The 15,003-nt window shown below is 38.9% G+C and overlaps 1 protein-coding gene across 1 annotated transcript; it reads right to left on the bottom strand.

Annotated features, from left to right (window-relative positions):
• Window positions 1-2,154: 2,154 nt before the first annotated feature.
• On the bottom strand, window positions 2,155-9,612 carry LOC120477205 (vitellogenin). The gene is made up of 28 exons (XM_039668680.2): window positions 9,563-9,612; window positions 9,397-9,417; window positions 9,142-9,293; window positions 8,038-8,289; window positions 7,802-7,963; window positions 7,563-7,711; window positions 7,313-7,463; window positions 7,062-7,219; window positions 6,813-6,978; window positions 6,603-6,728; window positions 6,288-6,506; window positions 5,982-6,199; window positions 5,795-5,892; window positions 5,557-5,681; window positions 5,372-5,473; window positions 5,149-5,268; window positions 4,828-5,014; window positions 4,635-4,737; window positions 4,362-4,547; window positions 4,155-4,245; window positions 3,863-4,052; window positions 3,520-3,785; window positions 3,385-3,429; window positions 3,226-3,303; window positions 2,931-3,137; window positions 2,702-2,844; window positions 2,467-2,605; window positions 2,155-2,384 (listed from the first exon to the last, which is right to left on the bottom strand). Exons 1-28 carry the CDS (start codon window positions 9,600-9,602, stop codon window positions 2,259-2,261), a joined length of 4,020 nt encoding a protein of 1,339 aa, XP_039524614.2. The 5' UTR covers window positions 9,603-9,612; the 3' UTR covers window positions 2,155-2,258.
• Window positions 9,613-15,003: the final 5,391 nt, after the last annotated feature.

A 15,003-nucleotide genomic window follows, 5' to 3' on the forward strand; every position in this document is an offset into this window, starting at 1 on the left:
TTGAAATTTAGGGGTTAGGGTTCAGGACCAATGTCCCCCAATTGAAAGTTCCCAATAAATTATGATTGTATATATATTAAGCTTACTGATATTTTAAATGTCATTGTGGGCTTCAAAAGATAATAAAAGGATCTTCATTGACATCTAAGATTTTAAAATTTTTTTTTTTTTTTTTTTTTTTTTGGGACAGCAGTTTGCAGCTTGGACAAAACGGTATTAGATTTTCTTTAGATTGCATTCAGTAATTTTACTGAATCTGAATACAAGCCAATAAAATAAAATAACCACACTTTTATTTAAAGTAACACACCAAAATTGGACAGAAAATATATTAAAATAATATTAAATGTCTACATATTTGTCACAGGCTGGTTGAAGCAGAATCTGAATGCAGCAGTTTTGAACTTTAATTGCAAGAACAAACTGAATAGAATAGAATAGAACATAATAAATGGAACAAGGGTCACAAACAGAACAACCAGCGTGACATACTGTACAACTGACAATGAAATGAAAGAGAAACAGCAAACACAGGAACTACTGAGACTAATTAACGAGAAACACCTGAACAGAACTAACTCAGTTACCATAGAGACGCTTCCGAGTTTCATGGGCGGGATTTGTCAACTTTGTGCATGTCCACTTCCGACGCAGTTCAACAATGGCTGAGACGAAGGCTATATATGTCACTGCTCTGTTCCACTTTGTAAATCTAACCAACAACGCCCAAAAATTACCAAAAATTAACCAAAAATTAAAATGGGCAAAGAGGCGGGACGCGGGTGGAGCTGAGGTGCTAATGCTATGCTACTGCCCTCACGCTGAATTGACAGCTGATTGAAAAAGTAAAGCCAGTGGTTAAAGTTCATGTTTTGCCCTTCGAAAAATTATAATAGTTAAGATGTAACTAAAAGTGAGACTATTTACTTTTCTATCAACTTTATGCGAGGGAAACAGCTGGAAACACAGCGCTGGTTGTTCTCTCCATACTCAACACGACGGAATCCAACGGCGTGCACGGGCGAAGGTGTAATACATGTATTAAATTGTATGAAATAATCCCGGAAAAGCACAAACACAGGGCGACTGTGAGACAGCAGACAAACGACTAGTGAAAGCGGTGGCAAGAATCCACCTGTCACTCAAGTGGCCACGCCCTTAATTATGCAGAGGCTTAAATATAATTTAAACAGATGAGTTGTAAAAAAATTCACCCCCCTCACAGTTGTCATGAAGGGAAAAATGAGCTCTATAGACCAAAGCCACTTTTTGCTCCAGGCTGTAAACATGTTTTTTTCTGCTGTAAAGTTGGGCATTTTAACATGGGGGAGATACAGATTTGACTCGCTTCTGCAGCCTGCCTCAAGTGGCCAATAAATAAATAAATCGATAAATTGCAGTTTAATTCACTTCCGTGTTGGCTTCAAGAGAGAGACGACGGGGAGGTTGCCGCTTGATGAAAACATACACAACACGTGACACTGCCCTTTCCCTCATAGAAGGTGTGTGGGCGCAGGCAGCTCAGGCTAAATGTTTCCTTGTTGGCCTATATTATTTTATGTTCTTACATAATCTTTTAACATTTATTGCTAATGAACTTAATTTGAATGATGTCTAGCGAACAATATAATATATTATTATAAAATAAAGGTTCAAATTATAATTTCTTCTGCACTTTTTTAATCCTTACGTTAAAATATTATTTTATGACCAATATCTATTTCTGATATATTTCCATGTTGCTATGGCCACAGTTTTTTTTTTTTTATCACATTAAACTCATGGCCACAAGAAATACAGTGTATGTTGTTCCCTCAAAATAATAATTCATGGCCACAAGAAAAGTATGTCTTAACAGGATCATAAGCCACGACTTCACATATTGTGCCCATAACATAAAAATGTTGTTGTTTCCTCGACAAAATACACCACGACATCTTACGTTCCCAAAAATGAATATGTCATGATGACCACGACAAAACTATGCAAACCAAACGTCCCTTCTCGGTCGAGGTATTTTACATATCTTTCATAAATAAATGATAACATTCACCTTTATGAACTTAATTGTCAAGTCTTAAAAAAATAATGTTTACTGTTTATGTTTATGATTACTGAGTAATTTTGTAAAATAAAATCAGTTCACACAATTCAGACACTTGCAGGGTATTTATTAGCATTAGATTGCATTACATTACGCATATCACAAAAGAGGCAATGTATTTAATTAAACTGAATGTGAAAATGTAATTCATTTCTTATTCTTCCTTAATATGTTTCTGGATCCAGGAGAGAATGTCCTCATCGATATGAATGGAAAAAGTTCCGTCTGGATTGATGGGAACCGCGACAGGGAGGCGAATATCCATCCTTGAAAGTGTCATCTAGAGCAGGAGGAAGAAAAATAATTAGTTGTATTTTCTTATATCTCTGTGAGAGTCACAATTTAACTGAAAACAAGTTCACCTCTGGAATCCTAGCAATGACATTCAAGGATCTCTGAGTTGGCAAGGCTGCAGTCAGTTCAATCTCTTTCTCACTGTTCGTCGCTCTTTCAAGTCTAAATCCCGTCTGGAAAGCTGCCATAGGAATGTGCTTAGACAGCCTAATGGTGAAGAGATGCACAAAGAAGAGTAGATTAAACCAGTGCCATTTTCTAAACTCTACAATACATTTGTCATTTAGTGTTACTGAACATTACTTTTTGGCGTATGTGGTGACCATTATTGGCAGCCTCTCCCATTCCAGCTCTAGACGTGCAGCAGGGAATTCGCCCAGGACACCGGCTTCAGCTTTAGCAGTGACTGCATACTGTTGGCATTCTTGACCCCAAGCAACCTTGGCCTGAAGGACATTTGTGTTCAAAGGATGGTATTGATGTAAATTATTTCACTTGAGAAATTAATTTCTGATAATAGTTCCAGTCTTACAGTGACTTTGTGCTTGCTCAGCAGGGCACCATCAGCACAGATCTTCAGATTGTCATTTTCAGCGATGGAGGAAACAATGAGCTGCACTCTTGCTGTTGGCTTGTCAAAGTATGCAGCAAGTTGGTAACCCAGCAGCTTGTGGTCAACTCTCACAGCACGGGCAATGACAGCAAAAACAGGTGGAAGAGCATCTCCGAGGAACTTAGCCTTAAAGCATAAACCATAAATTTAAGTGGAATTTAGTACAAAATGTCACCTTTGGATTATATGCAATTAATGACACTAATTGATTCACCTGTTTCTGGAGAGCCTCAAAGCTAGCTGCAGTGCTTCCACTGCTTACTGCCTTTGAAGCACCATGGGGTGCCAAGAACTGCAAGCAGAAATAAGTTTTGTTATAAGTAATCAATAAAATCTAAAGTAATAAATTAAAAATAGTATTACTAGTAGTTACCCGATCTTTGTGGAATTTCCTGAAGGGCACCATGACCATGGCAGTCTGAAAATCCACATAAAATGATTCAGTGAAAAAATATATTTATAACACAGATATTGGCTACCTAACCAACACGCTACATTTCGTCCTCACCTTACTCATACGAGAGCTGGACATGGAGGAGCTTGAACTGCTGCTGCTGCTGCTACTGCTGCGGCTCCTGCGGCTGCTACTGCTGCTTTCAGAAGAGACAGGCGCATTTTTGTCTTCAGTCTCCAGGATTTCCCTCAGTTTCAGCAGGAAGGCCTTTCCTTCTGGAGTCTCCTCATCAATGAGGCTGATTTGCTTAAGGAGTCTCTCAGCAGCTCTAGGACCAACTTGGACTTCAAGCTCCAGTCTTTCAACTGCAGGACCTTCAGCTAAAGCCAGGATGATAATTATAATTTTGTCTGCAAATTTATGATTTTAATCAATGTAATCTTTCCTGAATGAATACCTCTTGACAGTGCAGCACGAGCTGAGTGCTGTCCAATTATGTAGAAGAGAGGAGAATTTCTGATAAAAGCAGCGTTTTGAGAGTGCACCTCAACGCACCCCTTGATTTCAATGTATGGGACAGCAAGACAGAGAGTCTTTTGAAATGGAGCAGCAGCTCTCACAGAATTCTCATCTTGTGTTTCAGAGGACTGAAAAGAATAATTGAATATTATATGCCTTGCTGTTTTAAAAATTAAAACAAACGAATGTTCATAATACTAACACATCCATCATGTGTGTTCAAAATTTACCAAATAATCAGCAGGAGTCTCGGGTACTAAGGGAACAATCCTCTCAGCGCTGGGCTCTGCAATGTTTCTGACCACAGCAAGAGTCTCAAAGCTGTTGGAACGAGAAAAAAGAAAAGAAAAGGTGAATCTCACTTTCAGAAATCTTTTGAATTGTTTAAGCATTGTTTCAGTATGTTTGCTACACTGCTCTGACTAATATTCCATTACCTGACATCAGCAATGTGTTCAGGAAGATTAACAGGCAGAGCCTCCACCTTGTAGTTGCCCTTGAGAATGTCTGCTCTTGCAAACACTTTTCCTGGGGCAATAGTACGGATCTTTCCTCTTGCCATAACAGCAGCTTGGATCAAGGCAGTGTTCACTCCCATCACAGCAAAGGTCTGGAGAGCAACACTGAAATAACAATAAGGGAGATTGTTAGTAAAACTGTTGTCGAGTATATTATATCTCATCTTCATGAATGTAGCTTCAAAAGTCTACCTTGGTCTAGCTTCAGCTTGGAGTTGAACATCAGTCTTCTTAAGCTGTTCAAGAGTCATAGTCTCAATCTCCTCAGGGAGAGGAGGTGTAATGGTGGCCTTAACTAGAAGGATGAACAGAGCAACATCAAACTTTGAAATTACTCCCTCATATCCAAGGAAAGGATAAAACATTCTAAGAAAAAAAAACACACCATTGACACTTGCAGCAGCAACAGCAGCAGTGTACAAACTGAGCTCCATGGGCAAACCAACTGCTGTTGGCAAGATACGACGCACTTCAGATGCAAGCAGGGGTTTGGCATACTGGAAGGCAACTCCTTCCTGCAAAGCTTTAAGGGCACGCTTCAACAGTTCACGTGGTTTGGGTCCAGAGGCAATCTGAGGATAATGCTTATGAGAAACTTTATTCTAATTGTGGGATTTATTTTTGAGACAGATCACAAAAAAAAAAAAAAAAAAAAAAAAAAAAACACCTATTAATGAGAGAGAAGATATAAAGTACAACACAGTACCGGTATTGCTTCTTCAATAATGGTCTTGTCAATGTTGATATAAGCCACTTCTTGTCCAAATAATTTGACATAGGCTGAAGCCAATGGCTGATTGGTTGGAAAGTCCTTCCAGTTTGTGAGCTTGTGGTGTTAAACAGAAAAGTTAAATACATTTTGTCTATTTTATGTTTATAACATTACTTAAAATACACAATTAAACTTTACACTGGATATGAAAACGTACAGCTCTCAATGTGCGCTTGAGCTTTGTGATACGGTCAACACTTTCATCTGCAGCAGGAGATTTCAGAAGAGCCTCCTGGATTCCTTCAGTTCTCACACCGATCTGTTTGAAAGAATCAATTGAGTAAAGACTGAAAATATTTTAAAACAATGAATCAGTTTTTTTTTAAGTCTTGGTTTTCCCACCTCAAGAACATCAGCAGCAGCTCCAGCCAGGTAAGCACGTGCTTTAGCTACAACAGCTCTGGGCAGGATGGTGGCGGCATCATTGATCATGTAGGCACTACCAGCAGCTCCAATCATAAGAGGAGCTGCACAGGGACAGAGGTAAGGATACATTTAATGTGTCAGGAGAATTACATTTTAAGAAACAGCCAAGAAACCATTTTTTATTGAGTTGTTGCTCAAAAATGGCAAGACTCACTGTGATAGAAGTCCAGCTGAATGGCTCTGCTGAAACGGAAGCTAAGCCTGTCCAGTTTGCGACTCATGAGCTTGATGGCAACATTAGCTGCACCCGCACTGAAATGGAAACCACCATAATTACCTCTGGCTTGTGCTCAGTTCTATCTGTTAAATTAAAATATGTTAAAACTTTTTGTTATTCTTACACAGATGCCATATCAGGTGCAGTGATTCTGGTCAAGGACTTGATGTGGGAATAGGCAAAGCTTGCAACATGCATGTTCGTCTCAGTCTTCAAAGCACCAGCAAGATTGGAGACGAGAGCCACTGAGGGCTTGGACTCAAACAACACAATACAAGCAACCATACGCACTTCAGGATGGAGAGCCCTGTCCAATACAAGCTGCAGGGCCACTGGCTGAACCTGAGGCAGAAAACAAGGTTAGTATATTGTTGAATGAAAATGTTTGTAATCTTTACAGTAATTGATTCCTGCAATGTCTGACGCTTACCAGTTTGTGCTCTTTCTTGGCAATGTTCCTCAGAGCCAAGATGGCATCAACCTGGACTTTAAGAGGCATAGAAGTAGCTCCAGTTCTCAGTCCAGGTAGGAGCTTCATGATGGTTTTAAGACTAGCAGGGTGACCAGCATTGCCCAAAACTTTCAGAGCCAAAGTGATTTCAGGAATGTAATTCTTAGAAATGGCCTCTGCAGCAATATCATGGATGGGCTGAGGAGTTTGAGGCACATACAGTTACAAATCTACAAATCTAAAGTATTAAAGTATGTCCATGACAGAAATGTATGGATGTCTTGAGGGTTTTACCCTGAGGAGCTCGGCTGGGCAAGTGGGAACTGCAACGCAGTGTTTGGCAATCATGGAGCCATATCCAAGCATGACGACTTCACGCAGAGCTGGGATTGTGGCGATTTTCTCATGCATAGCCAAACTCTGTTCAGCAATATACAGAAATGATTAATTTCATTCTGGTAAGATTTGAAGAACAGCACTTTGAGGATAGTAAGATGTACTCACAGCTGTCAACTGGATGGTCTCCAAATCAGCAGTGACCATTTGCAGAGCAACCACAAGAGCCTGAATGAACTCAGGAATGGTAAGATCACCAGCCAGGAACTTCTCCTTGATGAATTTTACAATGACTGGTGTGCCAACAGCAGGAAGAGCATCCAGAAGCCAGCGCCTAACCGAGTCATTGTTTAAAATATATTCATAAAAAATGCCCTTGAACTATATTTATATTAACTTATTGCTGAAGTATTGTACCTGTAAACTGGTTTGTCTTTGAACTGAGCCCAGATAGCCTCAATATTCTCCAAGGTGGCAGCACGCAGGAGCTGGATGAGTTCAATAAACTTCTGTGGTGCATCATCATGGACCATGGCCACATTGTTTTCAACAATGTGCCTTAAGACCTCAGTAATCTAGAAAGAGTAAGGGCAACACTCAGATGACGTCTTCATGGATCCAAAGCTTTGACTTGGAGACTTTTAAAGATGTTAAGTAATGAATTATACCTGAGCGCGTGCATCACTGATCTTCATGAGTTGAATGGGGGTCTGAAGAATTTCTGTTGAAAACTCGTACTGCAAGGATCCACGGGCCAAGTAATCAGCTTTGATTGGAACAACAGGCGTCTTCTCCATCTCAACAAAAGCCAAGGTTTGTCTGAAAGAAAAAGAAAAAAATATATATATATTGTTATGTTAACAATGAAGTATTGTTACTTCATATTTTAAGAGAAATCTCACAGAGGATCAATCTTACTTTGCTTCCATCTGGGCAGCACCATGGATCTCATTGAAGGGTGAAAACTGGTGCACTTCCTCAACTGTGGCTTCAGCGATCAGTACACCGGCGGCAGATGGTTTCATGATGTAGTTGTAAGATGCAGTTTCAATCAGACTCTTGACCCTCTGTTGGGAGAAAGGTATGTGGCCATTTGACTCTAGGCTTTTTCATTATATTGAGGAAATATTTCAATTCTTTCTAGTCTTTTTCATTACCTCTGTGCATTCAGCACACCTCTCAGTGTACGCCAAACCGATGTCCTTCATGATTCTCTCCTGACACTGGTTCAGATCCTTAGACTTGGTGACAATAATGTGGTTGGCCTTTGTATCCTCATTGATGGCGTAGTGGGTCCTGCACACTCCCTGAACTCCAGCCTTGAAGTACAAGTCAAAGAATTAGATTGCAGAACTCAAAATTGATCAAAAACATAATAGGATCACTTTCTTACCTCTTGCAGCTCATAGATGTTCTGGGTCTTCTTGAGGTTGAGCTGAAGGATGTTGAGGATTCCTCTGTGCAGATTCAGTACTGTAGGGGAGACTCCTGCAGGGGCGAATACCTTTCCAACCACACCATTAGCATACTCAAACTTGATGGGAATCTGAAGCTGAGCAGCCAGAGCTGTGGTGAGTTTAGTGGCAGGAACAAATGGATCCTTGGGCCAAATGCCAGCATACTCGTGAAGTAGAGGATCCATGAGCTGAAAAGGAATAATTTCACTTTTAAACAAGGGAATTGTTGCTTTTAACCCTTTCACACATAAGTTTAAAATATTATAACTGACCTCCCAAGGTGAGCTTTTTCAGGCGACTGTTATTTAGAACAGTCATTGCTTGTCACGTAACACAGTGCAACCAAAACACAGTGCTGAATCATTGATAATCTGCTTTTGTCATTTTTCTTTTTTTTATTAAAATATTCACAAATGTATTAGCTATAGCATGAAACACTGATATTCCGTAATTTGAGCTGTATGCACGATGGGCGCCGCCATGTTAGTTTTTGCCGTAGACGCAGTTCAGATAATTGGATTAGATGGATCTACAACACATAAATTCCTCCACTTCTTATGAAATAGATGAAAGTAAGTGGCCGGTGAACTGGGAGAAGAATAGGGAAAAATATAAGGCTACTTACACAATGTGTATTTGATGTGAATAAAATGTGTCGTCATATTAAAATGGAAAGGATTATTATGCCGCTTCCACAGACATCAGTGTATATTTTACAAACTCAAAATCATTATTTTGCCAGTACTAATGTGTATTTAAATGTCTGAAACCTAAAGTAAACATTATGTGGTTGAAAACACTGAATAGTTGTGATATATGACTCCAATGAGCACATCAGTCTCTGGCTAAACTCACGAAAGCACGTTTGAATTTAGCAGTTGATCACTTGATGCACTGACCGTTCTAATCACACCAGTGTGATTGTATGCTCCAGGGACCAGCCAAGACTGATCACACCGGTGTGATTGTACGTGCGAAAGGGTTAACAGTCAATGCTTGCTAACGCAGTTTGAGTTTTTCTAAAATGAAATGGTCATTACCTTCATCAGGAATGTGTTCTCTGTCACGGCACTGAGGTGAACCTTGCTGCTGACTTTTATTCCTGCTCTGGCCAGACCTTCTTGAGGAAGACCACCCAAGAGCAGAGCCTCATACTTGTACACATAGGTCTTATCAGGGGCAAACTCAGGAACTGAAAATGGAAGAGTATCGCGTTGGTTGAGTTTAAGCAATTATGCAACGGTTGTAAATGAACTAGTATTTACAAATGACCAAATTGCAATTTTGTTACTTACCAAGGTTGATCTGTTGACATGCTAAAAGAAACAAATGAGAAAATATGCTTTGAAAAATACTTAATTCAACTAATTTATTTTTAAGAGGTTCTAATTTACTTTCTTAAAGATAAATATGTTACGAAAAAAGATACAGGAACTTCTTAAGTTTGAAAACAAAACTTACCCACAAGGGCTACAGTCAGGGCAAGCACAACAGCTCTCATGGCTGATGGTTTGTGAAGAACTACTCGGAGAATCAGATCTTTTATATTAATTTTTTGCTGACCAAGTATTAATTTTTAAATGAATTATTGACAAATGTCTTTAAACATAAAAAGACTGTTGGGTCAACCTATCTAAACATATCAATTAGAGATTAGGTTGCCCTGTCATGTCATGTCACCCTCAAGAGCAAAGACCAATGTCAATTTTGTATTTGTCTTCATTTGCCAGAAAGTTGATAAGCAAAAGTTATCTTTGCCTAATTCATCATGAGCCCACTGCAAATTAACAGATATTTATATGAATCTGTTTGAGTAAAATTAATATTTTTTTATAACTACTGACAACATCTCTTGCAAAGTTCAAATAGAAATTTAGTAATTTAGAGCATTTATTTTGCAGAAAATGACTACTGGTCATAATAACGAAAAAATATTTTCTGTTTCAGTCCTCAAATAATGCAAAGAAAACAAGTTTTTATTCACTTTTAAACAACACAATTCTGTTTTAACTTAGGTGAGTTCAGAAATCAATATTTGGTGGACTAAGCCTGATTTCCATTCACAGCTTTCATGGGTCTTGCCATGCTCCCTGTCAGTCGGTCACACTGCTGTTGGGTGACTTTAATCCACTCCTGGTGAAAAATTTAAAGCAAGACTTTATTAGATGGCTGGTGACCCTCTTGCTTACATTCCAGAGGTTTTTAGTGGGTTTCAGCTCTGGAGATTGTGATGGCAATGACAGGGTCTTGATCTGGTGGTTCTTCATCCACAACTTGATTGGCCTAGCTGTGTGGATTGGAGAAAACCAGTCAGTATCTGGTGTGATCACCATCTTCCTCACGCAGTGCAACACGGCTCCTTCGTTTAAAGTTGATCAGGTTGTTGATTGTGGCCTATGGAATGTTGGTGCACTCCTCTTGATTGGCTGTGCAAAGTTGCTGGATATTGGAAGGACCTGGAACACGCTGTTGTGCCGATCCAGAGCATCCCAAGCATGCAATGACAATCCAATCACGTTTGAGAGGGAAACAGCAAATTGAGGGTTTCCGAGATTTTTCTTTTTCCATTTTTTTTTTTTTTTTAAGTAGTAACGAGTATTCACGGTGGAAGAGTAGATGAAGAAGAAGATGAAGAAGAGTACAATACTTCCCTCTCAAACGTACTTGAGTAAAGTCCTCAAGTACTTGAGTACTTGACCCAGATAGCAAACTGACATTGAATCAACATGGAACCGACGTCTCTCATGACATTGAAACAACATTGATTTTGCTCATCGAATTAACGTTGAACCAACGTCAGACGCGGCATTCTTCAAAGCTAAATGAAAATCGAAAATTGGTTTGCTTTCATAACGTTGAAACAACGCGTTGATTTCAAGTTGATTTTCCGTTAGTTTTGAAAGAATGACGCGTCTGACGTTGGTTCAACGTTAATTCGATGAGCAAAACACTGTCTGATCAACGTTGTTTCGATGTCATATTTCCACGTTGATTCAATGTCAGTTTGCTATCTGGGGAGTACTCCCCAAAAATGATACTCGAGTAAAGTACAGATCCCTCAAAATTGTACTTAAGTACTGTACTCAAGTAAATGTACTCCGTTACTGTCCAGCTCTGGTGTAGTTACACATGGTCTTCGGTTGTGAGGCTGGTTGGATATACGCCAAATTCTCTGAATTGCCTTTGGAGGCTTGTTTATTGTAGAGAAATTATAATTCAATTCACCGGCACCAGCTCTGGTGGACATTTCTGCAGTCAGCATGCCAATTGCATGCTCCCTCATACTTGCGACATCTGTGGCATTGTGCTTTGTGATAAAACTGCACATTTTAGAGTGGCCTTTTTGTGGCCGGCCTAAGGCACACCTGTGCAATGATCATGCTGTTTAATCAGCATCTTGATATGCCACACCTGTGAGGTGGATGGATGATCTCTGCAAAGGAGAAGTGCTCACTAACACAGATTTAGACAGATTTGTGAACCATATTTTTGAGAAATGTGCCTTTTGTGTACATAGAAAAAGTCTTAGATCTTTGAGTTCAGCTCAAAAATGGGGGTAAAAACAAAAGTGTTGCGTTTATTATTTTGTTTAGTCTATGTATTCGGGCCATTCTACATAACTGGTTTAAAGAACACACAGAAACTTACATTTTATTGAATAACACCCAAAACAGTGTTGAATCTGGACGTTATGTCACGCCCTCTTTTATCAAAAGTGCGTACACCAAATTTTCAGCGTACACCTTGCGTAAAACCACGGTGACTTTGAGATTTATCAATATGGACGTTGGCATACGGCACGCTCAAATCCTACACCAGCTCAGGAGGTGGTGTACGCACGTTTTGAGTTAGTGAGGAAATGCGCAGAAAAATTCCTAACACCACAAAACGCACTGACAAACTAAAAGATATGATATATTATGACCCACTGTAAAAAAAATTCTAAATAAACAAACAAAAAAACAGCATAGTACTTATAAATTTCAGTGTTTATTTTTGTGCAATGTGGACTTCAATGTTTAATTTGTGTGACTTTACCAAAGCATTTGATTTGTAAGCATATGTATTCCTTCAGTTGCTAGCCTGTGCGCTTTACCCTGACGTTTCAGGATTATCCCCAGCATGCGCACGGTTCGGTAATGAAAGGCTTTCAATGACCAAAAAATATTTCAGACTGACAAAATAATAAAAAATACATTCTTCTTCTTTTAAATGATAATAATATTACAAATAATAATAACGACATCCTTCTTCTAAATAACAATAAGCGTCATTAAAACAAATCATAATAATAAGAAGAATATTACAAATTGTCATACATTTATTAATGTGAATGAATGGTACTTCACATCACATCATCATCGTCACTATTATACATGTGACGTGATTCGAAATTAAATGCTCAAGTCATTTCAAAAGACGTGCTGTAAAATAATGCATTGTGATAGGTCATTTCGGCTCCACGTCTGAGAAGTTTCTTTTCTTTGCCGTATTCTGTGTGTCCATAGTGTAAAATGAGGGCGTGGGGGGAGCGGAGACTTGAATATTTTAGGGCGTATTATTCTAATGACGATCATTTTCGGCCGCGGGATTTATCAAGGGCAGGTATTGCATACACCTGGATTTCAAAGGTTCGCACAGCTTCATAAATCTGGCGGTGAGAGGAGTGTAAGCATAATCTTACGCCAAAATACACGCCCGTTTCTTCGCAAAAATGAGGGCCATTGTTTATGACAAAACAGGCAAACAAAAAGACAACATGCAAATTCCAAAATTTATTTATGGAACATTTTGCCTGATCTCATGAAATGGCATTTCCATATCTTCCTCATGTAATTCGTATTTCCATTTTTGGCGTGCTATCAACACGCATGATCGTTTTTCAGCGTGTTTATGAACGCCATTGACTTAACGTTACATTACTGTATAAATAAATAAATGACCTACCCCAACCCTGTCCCTAAACCTACCCGTCACTGGGGTTAATACGATTTATGAGTCTCCCCCTACCATCCTAAGAAAAAAAAAATATCGCTCTCAAGATGTAGATCAACATTTTGCTTCGTTTCGCTCGGACATTTCACGGTGTAGACATATGTGTCGTGTATGTTTAGTATCTCAGTATTTGTGAATGACTGTCAAGTCAGCATACATTGAGCAAACTAAAAGTTTGAACTTTTGAAAGAAAAGCAAAAATTAATTAACAAAAAACAATATCTGCCTTGTAGACCTCTACTTTAAGCATTTTTTTTTCCCTTGACCTTGTTTTTGGTTATTGTGCTTTAGAGAAGCTCTGCCCATGTACATTCAAGAGAATCTTCTGCATCACTTCAAAAGTGCATTTGAGGTCTGGTGGGTAGCTCAGATTCAGACAGTATATTAGTACAAATAACAAAGCACAGGCCTCCCCAATATTTCGCAATCCACACCTTCGACCAGGACACTGATGTCCTCTGGGTCATCTCCAGCACACGCACCATCATTTTGAATGACATACACTCCCATCTCAGTTTGCTCCATGGAAGCGCTGGCCTCGAGATCTGTGTTTTGTGGGATGTTTTAGGTTAAATGTTTTATGAGAGCTTGAATATGAAGTCATTTATATTCATTTTATTTCATGTGTGTAAATACGTTTACATATGGATACACACACACACACACATTAATAAAACACTTAATACTAGTTAGTTAACACTTAGTAATTTTTGAAAAAAAAAACACCAATTAATTTTTCACATTGCACCTTCTCTGAATTTATCATACCAAGTAGTGATGTAACAATACGCTCAACATCAACGCCACTTTGAAATCTTGCTGTTTTCATTAATACAAAATTTGTGTGACAAAATTTGCTAATAAACTTAATTTTAATCCTGTCTAGCACACAAGATAATATGATATAGTATAACATAGGTTTATATAATAATTTCTTCCGCACTTTCATTCTTTCTTTTAAATAAAATATTCATTTATGAACAATATCAATTTCTGACATACCCATGGTGCTATGGTCACGCAGGTTTGTTATATGGCCACAAGTAATAGAGTTGATGCAAGGACCCAGAACCAGATATATGATGAATGAAGACCCAGAGTCAGAATTATAATAAATTTAAGAAAAGTTTTACTGAAGATAGTTTGCAGTTTCATCAACAGAAGCGTGCTTCAAGACTCACACAGGAGATTGTAGGTTGCCCCACTTACAATTACAAAGATCACAGCAATTATACCCTACACCAAGGTCTAAGCTATGTCCTTGCTTCAGGTCAAAGGTAAGAAATAGATAAACATTGTAATTATCCACACATATACAGATAGACTGAGGCCTATCTCCATCGATTATGTAGCTGACACTCGGACCCTGAATTTAGGCATGTCGTGACCTTCCAGGTCGAAGGTTTGGGTTGCTAGGTGCCGACATGCCCAGAACAAAAACTCAGTCAATCTCCAATAATGCCAGTGGTACCTTAAAGGGTTAGTTCACCCAAAAATGAAAATTAAGTCATTAATTACTCACCCCCATGCTGTACCAACCCCGTAAGACCTTCGTTCATCTTCGGAACACAAATGAAGATATTTTTGATTAAATTTGAGAGCTGTATAACTACCACATTGGCTCCTAAGGGACTGCCTCTTGACGGCCCAGAAAGTCAATGAAGAAAATGTTTGTTTGTTTTTTCGCACAAAAAGTATTCGCGTCGCTTGATAAACATATAGTTGAGCCACGGTAGTCACTTGGGATATTTAAACATTTTCTTCATTGACTTTCTGGGCCGTCAAGAGGCAGTCCCTTAGGCAGCCAATGTGGTAGTTATACAGCTCTCAAATTTAATCAAAAATATCTTCATTTCTGTTCCGAAGACGAACGAAGGTCTTACGGGGTTGGTACAGCATGGGGGTGA

This window comes from Pimephales promelas, chromosome 2 (genome assembly GCF_988280905.1).
Source record: "Pimephales promelas chromosome 2, fPimPro1.hap1.1, whole genome shotgun sequence".
Taxonomy (NCBI): Eukaryota; Metazoa; Chordata; class Actinopteri; order Cypriniformes; family Leuciscidae; genus Pimephales; species Pimephales promelas.

Bases quoted from the DNA above. Each gene is read 5' to 3' on its own strand.
- LOC120477205 (XM_039668680.2), bottom strand. From the start codon at position 9,602: ATGAGAGCTGTTGTGCTTGCCCTGACTGTAGCCCTTGTGG. The intron at 5,682-5,794 runs GTGAGTCTTGCC...GTCCCTGTGCAG, and splicing joins TCAGCTGGACTTCTATCACA to CTCCTCTTATGATTGGAGCT. The intron at 3,786-3,862 runs GTATTCATTCAG...TCCTGGCTTTAG, and splicing joins TCGTGCTGCACTGTCAAGAG to CTGAAGGTCCTGCAGTTGAA.